Source organism: Sycon ciliatum, chromosome 7, assembly GCF_964019385.1.
Source record: "Sycon ciliatum chromosome 7, ocSycCili1.1, whole genome shotgun sequence".
Lineage (NCBI taxonomy): Eukaryota > Metazoa > Porifera > Calcarea > Leucosolenida > Sycettidae > Sycon > Sycon ciliatum.
In genome coordinates, this window is record NC_088649.1 from 25,760,934 (window position 1) to 25,776,275 (window position 15,342).

The 15,342-nt window shown below is 46.9% G+C and overlaps 1 protein-coding gene across 1 annotated transcript in view; it reads left to right on the plus strand.

Annotated features, from left to right (window-relative positions):
• The window catches only part of LOC135821750 (uncharacterized), a 60,246-nt gene extending 45,345 nt beyond the window's left edge, over nucleotides 1–14,901 (plus strand). Inside the window, exons 20-24 of the mRNA XM_065334747.1 lie at nucleotides 6,967–7,050; nucleotides 8,876–8,965; nucleotides 9,291–9,380; nucleotides 10,651–11,358; nucleotides 14,206–14,901. Coding sequence (XP_065190819.1) covers nucleotides 6,967–7,050; nucleotides 8,876–8,965; nucleotides 9,291–9,380; nucleotides 10,651–11,358; nucleotides 14,206–14,315 — 1,082 coding nt within the window. The 3' untranslated portion in view covers nucleotides 14,316–14,901. The remainder of the gene's footprint in view (nucleotides 1–6,966; nucleotides 7,051–8,875; nucleotides 8,966–9,290; nucleotides 9,381–10,650; nucleotides 11,359–14,205) is intronic.
• Nucleotides 14,902–15,342: the final 441 nt, after the last annotated feature.

Below are 15,342 nucleotides of genomic sequence, written 5' to 3' on the forward strand. Positions count from 1 at the left end.
TCGAGGTAACCTCTACATTGTTGTGATTACTGATTATTTCACGAAGTGGGTAGAAGCGTTTGCCATCCCGGATATGACTGCTAGGACAATAGCTTCGGCACTGATTATTGGTTTCATTTGTCGCTACGGTGTGCCACTGTCTATCCACACTGATCAAGGTGCGCAATTTGAGTCAAATTTGTTCAAATCCATCTGTGAACTGTTAGATATGAAGAAGACACGCACGACTCCATACCATCCTTCTAGTGATGGTTTAGTTGAACGGATGAATCGCACACTTGAGAACATGCTGAGTGCCAGAGTCAATGCCAATCACAATGACTGGGACCTGCATATTCAACGCTGTTTACTGGCGTATCGTAGTAGCGTACATAGTTCAACCAAGGAAACCCCAGCTAGATTGATGTTCGGCAGAGAGCTTAAGTTGCCAGTGGATATTATGTTTAACGACTCCAGAGAACATGTCAAATCTGTACCTGACTATATGATTGGTCTCGAGATCTCCTTGCAGCAGGCATTTTCTCACGCTCGATCAGCTGGCGCTAAAGCACAGAAACGTCAGAAGGACTACTATGATGCAAAGACGACCAAGCCACGGTTTGCGATCAATGACAAGGTGCGCTTACACAACCCAGCTGTGAAAGCAGGCAACACAAAGAAGTTCCTTAAGCCATGGACCGGGCCGTATCGAGTTGTCGAGGTGATCGATGACGTGGTGTACAGGATTGAGCACTGTGATACAGGGAAACTCCAGGTGGTGCACATCAACCGGCTCAAGTCAACGACTCAAGTACCGGAGGAGCAGCACGCTCCAGTGCCAGCACACCTACCTCAACCGGCGCTAATTGATTACGTGCAAGACGCAGTTCCGGCTATTCCAGTTCCGCCTGTTCCGGTTCCAGCAGTTCCGGTTATTCCAGTTCCGGCAGTTCCAGCTGTTCCAGTTCCGGCTGTTCCAGTCCCGGCTGTTCCGGCAGCTCCCGTTGTGCCAGCCGTTCCGATCATGCCACAGGCAGGTGGGTATAACTTACGCAATCGGGCAAATCTCCAGAGGCCGGTGCGATACCGTCAATGAGAGCCAAGAACAATTGATATGTACAATTTTCTTGTGAAGATTTGAGAGATTGAGATTTGAGTTTTTTTAGATATAGTGTTGGGTTGGCATTTAACACACAGTTTATATAGCTTCTTCCTTGGGTTCTTTCGTTTCATTTTTATTTTTACAATATTCACATTATCACGAGGACGTGATTCAATCTGGGAGGGGGCCATGTAGAGCATGCAGATTCTTCAACCTTGTACCTGTTGCATTGTAGTCTAGTGCCTGTGTCACTGTAGCTTGGTGTGTTAAAACCTGTACAGTAATAAGACTAGTATCCTTTGCATGTGAAGTTCGAACCTACCTTTTTCCAGAAGCTTTCCTTTTTTTCTTTACTTTCTTCCAATACATGTCTTCTGATTGGCCGAATCTGTGCCATCTCTCTATCTCCTGATTGGTCTAAACCGTTGCTCGTTGTTATGTGAAACCTGAACTCTCTTAGTCTTGGCACATATAAAAAGCTCTGTCTCTGAAGAAAGATCATCCTTCATTTCTTCAACCACTTCTCCTTGCTCTGGTGAGACTTGTTGGTTGTTGTGTGCCCAACCACTTGGGCCACGCTACAACACCACCACGTGTCATCGTCAGTAAAAACCACCAGACGTCTCCATCGAGTAAACTGGGACAGTTTCAGTATCGACCTCCAGAGGAAACAGCAGCAAGACTTTGATGCCCACAGCAATATCCATGATATGGTTCATTCTTTCACTTCTTCTATCATGTCCACACTAGACCAGTATGCACCATTGGTACCCCAGCGTAAACGCGCACGCCGCCCATGCCCCTGGCTGACTGATGAGCTTGTGGGTGCAGTTCGTAAACGTAATCATCCTGGAAGTTCGGCTTCCGAGCTGAGTCTTTTGCAGAGTTGTTGTTCTAATTATTCAAATGCAGTATTAATATCCTAAAAATATTTTATCAACAAGGGCATGTTTGATTGATGGGATCCGGTTCCCGATCCCGATCTTGGATCACTCGGATCCTCCCAGCTCCAATCGAATGATGGCTAGCACAGTTGGTCGTCGTAATGATGACGTACAAAAATGGCGATTGAAAGTTGCCAAGGTTGTCAAGGTACCGGTCAATTTTTGTAATAAATTTTGAAATTCAAATCTAAACGCGTGAGCTAGCAGGGTTCTGCGATCATGTTTCCGCCTCCATAATAGGACCATTTCAAGTCCATAAAAAGCCACTGTTCCACTTCCATTCCATTCCACGTGTAGCTTGTGAAGTTAGCTGTTGTTCTCCTGCCTCGTGAGGTCTTGTGCAGTTCCATTTTTCGGTAGCAAGCATCATGGACGAAGGAGATAATGAGATTTGCCGACGGAAAATCTGTGTCGTAGTTGGCATTGTAGCTGTGGTAGTTCCCAGAATCCTGCAAAGTGAGGAGATACCGTCTGATTTGTTTGATGAGATTTGTGTACTGTCCCACCAACCTGGCCTCAATGGAAATTGTATGCACAAAGCTATCCCAGTCTGTCCACATAGCTGTGCAGGGCAATGGAGGTCGGAAGCCTATACCCGTGCGCAAGCAACTTTTGGTTACTCTTTGGTGGCTTGGCAGTAAGAGCACCATCAGAGAGGTGGCAGACAAGTTTGGTCTATCCAAATCGACAGTATGGCACAGCGTACGGCGTGTGTGTTTTGCCTTGCAGGACATGGCTCCGTTATTGATATGTTGGCCCCAGGGGCAAGGTGCAGAGAGGACGCAAGCAGAATTTCATTCAGCTCAGCACATCCACGGCGTCATGGGGGCGATTGATGGTTGCCATATCCCGATTGCAGCACCAAATGAGGCACCTGAGACATACCTGAACAGGAAAAATTTCATTCCGTTATTCTACAAGCAGTCTGCGACAGGAACCTGCTATTTACGGATGCGTATTGTGGCTGGCCTGGCTCTGTGCATGATGCCAGAGTATTCGAAAACAGTCCCCTGAAGCAGTTGGTCACTGAAGATGCTCGTCGTTTCTTTTCTGGAGAAGCCTTTATCGTTGGAGATTCTGCGTACCCATTACAGCCGAAGCTGATGACTCCCTTCAGGGATGATGGTCACCGCACAGCAAGTCAGACCAATTATAACTTCAGGCACTCGTCAACACGGATGTGTATTGAAAGAGCTTTCGCATTGCTGAAAGGAAGATGGAGGCAACTCAAGTATCTAAATATTGTGAATGTTGAGAACGCCACCCATATCACCATTGCCGCCTGTGTGTTGCACAATATGGCCATCATGCACGAAGACGATGTCGGTGACTTTCTTCAAGACCTACCTGAAGGTGATGTACCTAATCCAACGTAGTATTTTCAACCAAACACCAGTGCCGCAGACAAGCGCAACCGAATTGTTGATCTCATTGCTTAACAGAGGAAGGCAGACTTTCACAATTATTGACTTTCTACTACTCTCTTCGCATAATTCTGCTGTATTTGAGTAGGGTCCTCATTTCTTTCCACACTCTACCTTCCATGCAACTGTTCTCAAATCAAAGCATGTGTGAAAAGCTTTTGGGTGCCAGCTACTGACTGCAGAGAATGGCAAGGAATAGTGTCGTGCAAGTAGGCAGTAGTGTGTGATTGGTAGTCTTCCCTGCCACCCCATGCTTGAACGCAAACCGCGTCACACATACACGCAACCAGAAGATGATACTCGATAATGCGTAGGTAGTACTTTCTCATTATAAGCAGTGAAATAAGCACAAACTCGAGTATCTTGAATGATACATCATTGAGAGAGGGATACATAAAAATTGTAGATGCAAAGTATCATCACCGATTCATTGGTGTGTGTGTGTGTGTATGTGTGTGTGTGTGTGTGTGTGTGTATGTGTGTGTGTGTGTGTGTGTGTGTGTGTGTGTATGTGTGTGTGTGTGTATGTGTGTGTGTGTGTGTGTGTGTGTGTGTGTGTGTGTGTGTGTGTGTATGTATGTGTGTGTATGTGTGTGTGTGTGTGTATGTGTGTGTGTGTGTGTATGTGTGTGTGTGTGTGTGTGTATGTGTGTGTGTGTGTGTGTGTGTGTATGTGTGTGTGTGTGTGTGTGTGTGTGTGTGTATGTATGTGTGTGTATGTGTGTGTGTGTGTGTGTATGTGTGTGTGTGTGTGTGTATGTGTGTGTGTGTGTGTGTGTATGTGTGTGTGTGTGTGTGTGTGTGTGTGTGTGTGTGTGTGTGTATGTGTGTGTGTGTGTGTGTGTGTGTGTATGTGTGTGTGTGTGTGTGTGTATGTATGTGCATGTAGCATTGGATGTTATGTAGAAACACATGCTGTATGCTTCACAAACTCACAATAGATACATACATAAATAGTACTTCGAAGTATGCCTCTACTGCTTTGCAAGCCTATTGACAGCTGCAGTAAGGTCGCCAAGTATTGCCATCTGCTCGTTGTGCTTATGCTCTTGCCAGGTTCTATGTTCACATTTCGTCTGCTTGAGCCATTCCAGGGCGTCACTGGACTGCCCTCCAGACCGCTTTCTCCTCTTCTTTACGCACTTCTCCTCATCATTAGCGGCAGGGGTTGCCACGGCTGCTGATGCACCTGCTGGAGCATTGAGACGGACTGGAGTAGATTGCGGTGTGGTCGGAGCGGATGATACTCTTGCTTCACCATCCTGATCGTCATCCGAATCCGACAATTCAACTGGACGCTTTGGGGGTCTAGTGACAGGAACCAGCATTTTGGGTGGATGTTGGGCTTCCAACCAAACGTAGAATTCATTTCATCATAGAAAGCAGGCGGCTGTTTACGGTCAGCCCCAGTTTTTTGCTGCGAATCCACATAAGCTTTGTACGCTTTCATCAGTTTTTTCCATCTGTTTTCACATTGTTCTGCAGACGGATGTAGTTCCTCGTCCGGGAATGTTACTGCAATTCGCTGGGAAATCCGGTTCCACACACTCTTTTTCGTCCAGTTGATGTCTTGAAACAAGCCGTCATTTTCAGACCGTGCCGAAATTAGTTCCGGCGTCAGCCGTCTTGTCCACTGAAAGCCAGGCCTACGATCTTGGCCACTGGGCTGAGGGGGCTTTGACGCAAGACTTTCAGCTGCCATTGTCAGGAACGAGAAAGATGAGGGAGATAGTGAATACTAATCGTGCTGAATGCCTTTTATATGCGAGGAAAAGTTGTCCCTCACGTCATTCTCGCCATACTAGGATCATCTCTCCGGTCTGGTCCGGCCATGTTTGCAATTTCGGTGCCAATCTTGGCAATTTGCCGCCCAATGAGCCGCAGTTGTAGAAGCAGTAACAGCAAACATTGGAGTGAGTTGAATTGGAATTGGAAGGAAGCACAAATGGAAGAAAGTGAAAGCTCCACGTGCTGATGGCCCAAGTGAAAAGGGCTCTCACAGGTTCCGTATCTCCATATGTTGAATTTTGCTGTACATGTCGGCTATTTTCCGCCCAATGAGCCGCAGTTGTAGAAGCAGCAACAGCCAAAATTGGAGTGAGTTGAATCGGAACGAAGCATAAACGGACTAATGTGAAACCTCCACGTGTTGATGGCCCGAGTGAAAAGTGCTCCCGATCCCACGGGTTCCGTATCTCCATGTCCATATGTGTTGAATTCCGCTTCAAACGTGGGCTAGTTGCCGCATAATGAGCCGCAGTGGTAGAAGCCGCAATAACAGCCAAAATTGGAGTGAGTTGAATTGGAACGAAGCACAAATGGAAGAAAACGAAACTTCCCCGTCGACTGTTGGTGGCCCGAGGGAAAAGAGCTCCATGGATCCAACGGGTTCCGCATCTCCATATGTTGAATTTCGCTGCCACTCAGGGCTGTTTGCCAGCAAAGGATACGCAATGGTTGAAACGGTAAACCAAAAAATAACAAAGGAATGAAACAACCAAACTTTTGCTGTGCAAGGCGCGAGGAAAGGCATTCCCGCGGGTTGGGTCCCGCCAAATGTGCAGTTGTCGTGGCAAAAAAGGATCCGTTGGTTCGGGCAACCCCGCTACCCGAGGTGGGTTGACGGGATCCAAATCCAAAGGATCCGGATTCGACCAATCGAAAGGGTGCGAATCCAGTGGATCCGGTGGATCGAGATCCCGATCCTACCAAACGAACATGACCTAAGACAGTTTCAAAACTGGTTATCCTCGAAGCCTGTTTTTGTCTTGCTTGTCCGGAGGCATGTACACTTTCGTATGTGCGTAGAATAGTTGCAAACAAGGCGAGGGAACCGGATAATCGAACACACCTACTGTATGTATGCACTGCATATGCTGTAAATCGGTAACCAACGATTTTCTTCCGGATGGCAAGGGACCCGGATAAAAGAGGACCGGATAAGTGAGGTCTGACTGTCCCAGCAATATATTCAAACTTTGGCACTACTTCATGAAAGGAGATTTAGGTTGTGTTTTTGTTTCTGGGAGAAAACATTTCTGAGCTATTCACCCTGCAGACGTAGAATTATGTGATAGTATGGGGCTGAGAGCCTTACCGAGAGTATCATATACATCACCTACAGCGCTGGCTTAGCAGCAAATGAGTTTAAATTTGAGCTTAAATCGACAATGACAAGATACCTCGTCACGCACATGAAGCATGGACCACTGTACAAACTGCGTTACATTCGGTGGTGGAAGAAGTGGCAACATATTAATTTTAGTGTCCTTGCCCAACGCTTGCCGAGCTGACTGGGTGCTGACGTTGGATAAGGAATATCCGATTAGCGATGGACCTGCAGCTTCCACTGATATGGACCATTCAAATCAACACCCACAGTCCGACATGCCCTGATATAATTTTTTAACCGGACTTTCCACTCAATTCAGTGTGTTGTGATGCTGCGAACATTCAAGTGTAGCGAACTGTGAGCGAGTGATGCAATGGAGCCTTTTGTGTTGTCTTTTCTGCGCAGAGCACTGTGCTAATGGCGTTCTGGCCCAGGACCTGAGTTGCAAGTGCAACCGCACTGTCTTCTATGGAGACTACTGTGAAAAGGGTAAGACTGCAGGATAAAACTGTCTAAGTCTGTGTGGATTATACATGTACTACAATGGAAATAACCCGCTGGTGAACGGGGTATACTGCTGTCTATATTTAAGGACCAACAAAATCCGCGTGTGGCTTATACTCAAGGGCAGCTTAATTAATGCCGATTCACAACACCACTTTCTGCGACGCGACTTGCGACAGTTGCAACTAGAAACTGTCTGTCCTGAGCTGTCGCGTACAGTCGCAAGTCACCTGTCGCAGAATTTGAAGAAAGTTCAACTTTTGCGACATGTGATGTTCGACATGCGCAAATGGAGTACAGTTTCTACCCTGGGTGCTCATGCAGTGCACGTGCATAGTACTACTACACGGGTGTTTGCAGTGCATGAACTCTGGCCAGTCGTCCCCGTACTCAAAATGCGTACGCATTCGGATCTACCGTACATATCCTCGTATTTTGGGCGAATCTGAACGGTACGATGCGGTCGAATTGGGCCTGAATTTGCCCTGAACCAGACGCTATCGAAGTAAAATTAGGCATTTTGAAGGCTACACGGGAACGCTGCGGCCATGTCTTCTTTCCTGCGTCTTTTGTTTGAAAATCGGAGCGTTTTTGAGCTCGTAGTTTCGTCTTCGTTGTGGAATGGCCGTGCGTACAGTCTCCTTGGAATTACCAATGTCACACCCCCGTTTATTACATTACTAGGAGTTTGGCCGGCAGCCACGATAGTTTTTATCCCTGGTTCCATATGTCCTTTTATTGAACAGCCAAACGAAACTTTGTGGTGCGGGGGTCTCAAGTTTGTCACTTTGAGTTGTACACAACAACCACATCAACACCTCAAAGAGCCAAAAAACCAAGTGAGCAAAGTATTTCAATGTTTCGCTTTTGCCTGGCCTGCTGTGAAGATGGAGACTTCTACTCGGTAGCAGATACTCGTATCAATAAGCTGGGAGGGAGAGCGTGGCCAGTAAAATGTTAGGATAAAAAGAGCCACATTCTCTCTCGGAAAAGGTCGTCGTTCCAACACACTGGCTCTACCCAGATCTGTAGTAGGCTAGATTTTGCATGCACGTGCGAGATTTGCATCCGTCGCGCACATAGCCAGAGTCGAAATTTTTGTACTCTCGGATTTGCTGCCATCTTGACGAGTGGCCTCTGCACACTAGTGCATAAGGATTTCGCATACATGAAAAAAAGATTGTGAACTGTGTGTCGCTGTCACGGCTTGTCGCAGCTCGTCGCAGGTGTCACAAGTCGCATGTCGCGTTGCTAGAAGTTGTATTGTGAATCGGCCTTTATACTCGAATGTGGATTTTACTCTGGAAAATACTGTTCATGACCAGGTGCTGATGTCACGACCGTATTTCCACACCCAGATTTTTTTGCCACGAAATGCAGCTACCTACCCTATAGTTTGGAAGGATGCACATCATTGTGAACCTGATGAAGGCAATTTGCCGAAACGTTGGAATAATTGTTGTGAAATGAGTTGAACTATTGCAGTGTTAATGGAAGAGAGCGTGTGGGCTCTACTCTCAACTGTTTATGAAAATGCAGGAAGCCTCCCCACTTTTACTGCCCTATCTATCGCCGTTAATTAATTTGACGCAGAATAGGCCTCGCCCCTAATTTTTTGGGGTTGAACTAGTGATGTGTGGCTTTTATACTCTGGGAAATCTGGTGCTTGGACAGTCTGGCTCAACCGCTGGTAACTTGTTTGTGGTTCAATTGCTCCCTTCATGCTTCTCATTGCATAGCATGCCGTGATGCTTTTCCTTGCCATTCCCTGCTCTTGTTGCGCATGCATGAACATATCGTATCTCTACAGATGGCTGCAAGTGCTTGAACCAGGGTCAGTGTGACAACGAGGGTAAATGCATCTGCCCGACAAGATTCTACGGAGAACATTGCCAACTCGGTAGGTAGCAAGATATTCATTTTTGTCAATGCAAACAGTTATTTTGACTCATTGCATATAAGGCTGAGGTTGTGATCGTTTCTTCATACCCTGATCCAGATCCAGACCCACTACTACTATTATCATTCCGTTTGAATGTGGTGGATCTCCCCAAAGTGCACCTGGGGTGTTGTGTAATCTGGATGTTTAAAAAAACTGCTTTGACGTGTTGCACCCGATGATGATCATGAATCATGTACTAACCATGCTGTGCTGTTCTGTTGCTATTTTTGTTGTGCACTGAAACAATATGTACGTCATGCACTGCACACAATAACTGCTGCAGAGTGCAGAACATGTCTGAACCAGGGTCGCTGTAATGAAGACGGCACCTGCACCTGCGCTGAAGGATGGATTGGTGACCGGTGCCAGACTGGTAAGTGTCTACTTAATGAAGCGAATACGCTGCATTCCTTCGGCGTGCGTACTGCATGTTGCAGTTACATTTCTTTCGCTTTGTAAATCTATGTCCAGTGAAAGTAATGCCATGTGTTCGGATTGCAGTCCGCATTTTAAACACTCCTAATTTACACCCCCAAAAAATAAAAGGTCTGTGCTGCTCACACTCCAGTGGTTAAAATTAATGCACCACGATGTAAAGGGTCAATGGGTATAATCTGGGCACGGATAATACTCAGGTACGGCGATTCCTCTGGAAAGTATGGTACATTGTAGTAGTTGATTTGCCTGTCGTCGGTTGGACTAGTTGAGCCAACTTGCATGCATGAACGGCGGTCATCGGCTCCAGCAACTTCTGGTCTCCTGGCTTGTTGCAAAATGCCCATTTTGTGTCACCCGGGAAACATAAGCGGGACTTGATCACAGCGGATTTTGAGAAGTGGAGTGTCCCTGCCTCATTAATATCATCAAGAGTCCATAATCCCGCAGAGTGCGCAATTAGGATGGGGTTGTGGGACGGCGTAATCCGTGATTTACGTCATGTTTGGGTCGGACTTGCGTCATTTCGTCGACGCGGTCAACCACGGTTCACACTTTCCCTACTCATGATGTCACACTATGACGTTCAACACGCATTTCGTCCCAGATCTGATCAGTGAAGTTGCGCACTCTGGAGGATTATGGATTCTTGATATAATGGTTTGACCTTGCTTGCAGCCGCCGTGAATGGTTTGTCGATGATGTAAGCCGAGTAGATTTATGTCAGGGAAATGCAAATTTTCTACTCCACTGGCCGAGTGGAGTGAAGAAATTAAGCTTTCCCCAGTGGTCACTAGAACAGGTTGGAACTACAGGCACACTACATCGTCTGATGTGAGTTTTCGCCATCACCAGACCCCATAGAACGGGTAGCCAGGCCGTTGTAGATGTTGGATGGGATGTGTTCTGGTCCAATGGATTGAAATAATCAGCTCCTACTCAAACCCATCCAGCATCTCGACAAAAAGAACAGTATTGGCCGTGGATTTACAAGCCAAAAGTCTGCTCCATCTGTCATGCCGTGCCCCTCAAAGACTGTGAAAGTCCCTAAATAGTACCTCACATCTTTTTTTTCTCGATGTCTGCTGCGGGCATAATTTGCATGCTGCACACGTTTTTCTTTGGGACGTTCGTAGACTGATTTCTTACTGTTATGCCAATGTCTGGCATACTGACCAATGTTGTTGTTGTGTGTTGGTTTAATGTAGGGTGTGCGGACACGGACCCATGCTGCGTGAACAAGCGCATCGTGACACGCCGGGATCAGGTCTGCCGTGCCGCCACCAGCGACTGTGACGTGGCAGAGTACTGCGACGGCGAGAATGCCACATGTCCACAGGACCTGACCGCACGCAACGGCTGGCCTTGCTCCAATAGTCAAGCATCCTGCTGGAGTGGAGTTTGCCAATCACGAACTGGCCAGTGTCAGAGTGTCTGGAACGATATGGATCAAGGGTCAGCTCCTGAGGATTGCTTCGCGATCATGAACGTTTTTGGAGAACGTACGGGTAACTGTGGTTTCAAATCGTCCAATTCCACCCCAGGAACCTATGCAGCCTGTGCGGCTGGAGATGCCCTATGTGGTAGTTTGTTCTGCCTTCCACTTGCTCGAAAGAACCAACCCAGTAGTGATGTTCTGTCAAAAACCGTTCCCGTACGCGGTGATGGCGGTATAATCAGGTGCAATGGTTTGTACGCGTCCCCGCCAAGAAGCCACGATGACCCATCGCTCGTGAAGGACGGAACACGCTGTGATGCCAGCGGCGCTAACAAGGACCTCGTGTGCCACAAGCAACGCTGCGTGGACCAGTCTCGAGTCACCAGTCAGTGTTCGGTCGATGCTGACAGCGGCAAAGAGTGTGGTGGAGTCGGTGTCTGTACAAATGTAACAACCTGCCTTTACCCACCCACACCTGGTAAGTTTTTGTTTTCACTGAATACCACAGAACCATCAGATGCTGCACAGCGGGGGCGGTGGCATATTGGATGGAAGTGGGGGTGGGGCAAAAGTAACTCCTCAAACGAAAGGTCTCGGAATCATCGTTACTAACTTACCAACCTAGTGGGCGTTTTCAATTCATTTTTAGTTTCTGTACGTCCACGGTGCGTTTGGTTGGTACGATCTAGAACAGGATCGAACAGCTTGTGCACATGGCGCAGCCCCATGCCAACTACACGGTACTCCAGAAACAGAGCACATTTTTGTGAAAAATATGCCAAACTTAGTACATACTTCAAAATGTGTATGTGTCACCATGGTGACTGTGTACAGTACGAAGAGTCCAACTCCAAAGCGTGTGCACGTGATCATTTGGGACCAAAATCGATGTTCCCGCCAGGCTTCACAGTGAAAAAGTGAAACTGCTCGGTTTGCTCCGGCCTTGAGGCCGGAGCGAGCAGAACATGTTCTGGCCGACCCAGAACAGGTGCAGTGCCAACCAAACGCGCTGTTCTGGTGAATCCTGTTCTAGGTCGTACCAACCAAATGCGCCCCCAGTTGGCATATGGATGCGATGTGCTACAGATCTTGGCTCTCAAACTATTGCTCTTACATGCAAAGTACAAGCAACAAAATAGCCGTCACGCCTTTTTTTAGAGCTGCCTTACTGCGTGTGAGCAAAACTCTGTATCCTCCAACCAAAATTTTCATCGGCTCACGTACTCAACGTAGAATGGTCATTCAAAGTCCTCAGATTCCTGAGGCTCAAGCTATTCTGACCTCTACTTTGCACGAGCCATGCAACCATGACCTACAGGGAACGTCCCCTTTCTTGGGCATGCTGTTCACAGACGGGCTCGCCTCACACGCAATTTGTAAAAAAATGGTTGTATCTGTGGTTCGCTCTTTCGTGCTATTACTGTCCTCGCAATTGGAACAGGCTCGGCCAAAAGCGGTATGGTTGCCAGGTATACTAACCACTGAGCTATGGATATGGTTACGTGTAGACACACGGAATTCGCAAAACAACTTCGTAGCACGTCCTGTGGTACTGCGCTGTAGGACTGTTTGTCAGGATGGTTCATGTGCAGTGCGAGCGCAGAAGGACCGGAAGTTGTGTGCGGATTGGATCACGTTTTCCAGTTTGAATTTTCTTCACATCGCGGATGTTCGAGCTGGGAAGGCAGAAGAACAGAGGTTCGAATATTCAGGGATTTTCAGCCCTAACGCAAACCCAGATTTTGCAATTTCACAAGAGTTTTAAAAGCCTCAGTACAGCTCCTGAAAAGAGTTTTTTGAGTAATAATGATACGGTGGCGAAGACATACCTTTAATAACCAGAGAAATGGTGGTAGCTACTAGTTACTAGCAAGAGTAGATAAACAAGAGTGCGCAACTCCGGATCTCTCCTGCACAATCTGCAAATACCCCCGCCCACTGCAGAATTTTTGTGGGCGTCACCTTTTTTCAGAGAAACGCGCATTTTGCCGCAGAGCAGTGCAGAGTAGGCAAAGCCCGATTTTGCCAGTGAAGCTTCGATATTTTGCCGCAACATTTTGCTTTCTCATCGTTAATATTTTGCTTTCATTTGCCAGGCCACTCGATATTTTGCTCCCTTTTGCCCCAAAAAATAAATTGTGTCACATGTGGGAAAAGTGACCGAAAGTGGATCAAGTGTGGGCAAAAATGAGAAAAAGTGAGTCACGTTTTGCTAAAACTGTGCGAAATTGAGTCACATGCACCTTGTAAGTGTAAAATCTTCAAATTTCCAGCGAACACACCGATATTTTGCTCCGTTTTGCTAGCAAATTCCCTTTCAGAATTCTTCGATATTTTGCTAGCATAATTGCTAGCAAAATCGGGCTATGCCTAGTCTGGGGCACGTGCTTGGCACTGGGCTTGTAGTGTAAGTCCGGCCAAGAGCACGAGGGAAAACTTTCCGAAAGACTCGCAGCGCGAGCGTCGTCGAAAAGATTACGTCAACAAAAAATCTGCCGTGGGCCTACCCATCCGCGAGTTGCACACACTTGTTTATGTACTCTTGATGGCAAGCGGACCGAGCTCGGGACAACCTTCCGGGTTTTGAGCTGACTGCATAGACAGAAGCACCGGTGACCTCAGAGTTGAGGAAATTCCTAATTTGCGTTTCCATCTGTATCGTAACTTGTTAGGGCCCGGTCACACATGCACTCGGAAGTAGTGGATCCACTGAAGCGACGTCGCAGGAGCGAACAATTCCATGGCAACGGCGAAAAGCAGAACTTCCGCCTCAGTGGAAACTCCAACCCGCTTCCTCAAAAATTTTCGAACCAAGACTGTCGCTTCTGCGGTTTCGCTTCAGCGGAAAGCACCACGGTCTGCTGTATAAGGACTTACTACAAGAAATTTTTATGCGTATGATGCTCATGCAATAAAATGCGTGCAAGATGGTCATTGACCTCGTCTATTGTCCGTACCGTATGCACCAGAGCCCACTTTACTCTCATTTTCCGCCGAAGTAGGAGTTTTCCCTGTTTGTATGCGTGACCATACACACGTGGTTTTGCTGGAGCGACACCAGGCTCGCTGTTGCAGAACCTCCAAGCTGAAGCGAACCCCAGTGCATGTGGGACCGGGCCCTAAGTGTTCCCCTTTCAAATATCACCCTGAGCACTATGAGTGCAGGAGAGCAATATGGAACAAAAAAAGTGAAGATCTAAAGTCAAAATGTTGGTGGGTTTCCATAGTAATTTTTGAAATCAGATTTTGCGAAGAGGGGATGGTATGCCGTTGTCTGCTTTGCTAAGATGCTTGTGTGTGCGTCCTCTCTGTTTCTCCGCAACAGAGAGCAACGAGTCCGCTAACACTACCCAGGCTGCTACACCCACGACCAGTTACTCAATAACCAAACAAAAGAGCGACCCGGCCACAACTACTCCAACTGAAGTCGTCTAATAGAGTGACGGTGATGAACAGTGCAGTGCATGAAGTGTCAGTAATTGTAACTAGTTACTCATAAACCGGGGGGAATACTACCGACAGGACTAACCTGGTGCCCTTCCACTTACCCACCCATCTTCCATAGCATCCACAATTCGGTCCAGGAAACTCGACAGGCACATGCAGTCGGTGTTACTCCAACGGAACGTTTCCAGGACGTGAAGAGCCCCTGCTAACCAAGTGTGTTTCCAGTCCTGATAATTTCCTCCGATTGTAAATTTCAAATCTGCAATTTCAGATCAGTGAAAATCTGAGGCAGACTGATATCCCATAACATGCTACGGCAGAGTAATTATGTCGTATTTTAATTAGTAATTATGCATCTATTATTTGCAAGATGATGAGGGCAATAATAGATTGATCCCGACATAGCATACCTTAACTGGTTTAGCTTTGTTCTTGTGTATTGTACTAGCACATAGTATATACATAAGTCGTCTACATTACTTCTCTATAAACAGATGTTCTCAGTTGTTACTTAGTCTTTTAATGTGTTCCCCAAGTTCTTTGACTGAGAATCTGGCAGTTTGGGCTCAAGTCAGTTGGCTCCAGTTTTTTCTTTTTTCATTTCTAACTCTTGTTTCTAGGGGTGCGTTCTTAAATCCTCTCGGAAAAGTTGGAGACTCTCCGAAAAGTTCGAGAGCTGTTCTTATATCCTCTCCGAATTTTAGAAGGCTCTCCAAAGCTCTCCAAGCTCTCCAAGCTTCAGAGGTGGTTGAAACTTGGAGATTCTTGCGGTTTGGGATCAGCGCATGCGAACTAGGCTAAAAGCCACGTGTTGATCATGAGTGTACGCATTTCCCTTTTCGCATACGCACATCGCATACTATATTCGCGGCACTCAAGATCGCGGCCCCTTTGGCGCTTCATTTTGCTTGACATCTGCAAAATATCTCCGAATTCTTCGAGACCCGTTCTTGAAGAATCCCAGTTTCTTCGACTTCTCTTTTCTTCTTCTCCTAGAAGCTAGAGAATTTAAGAA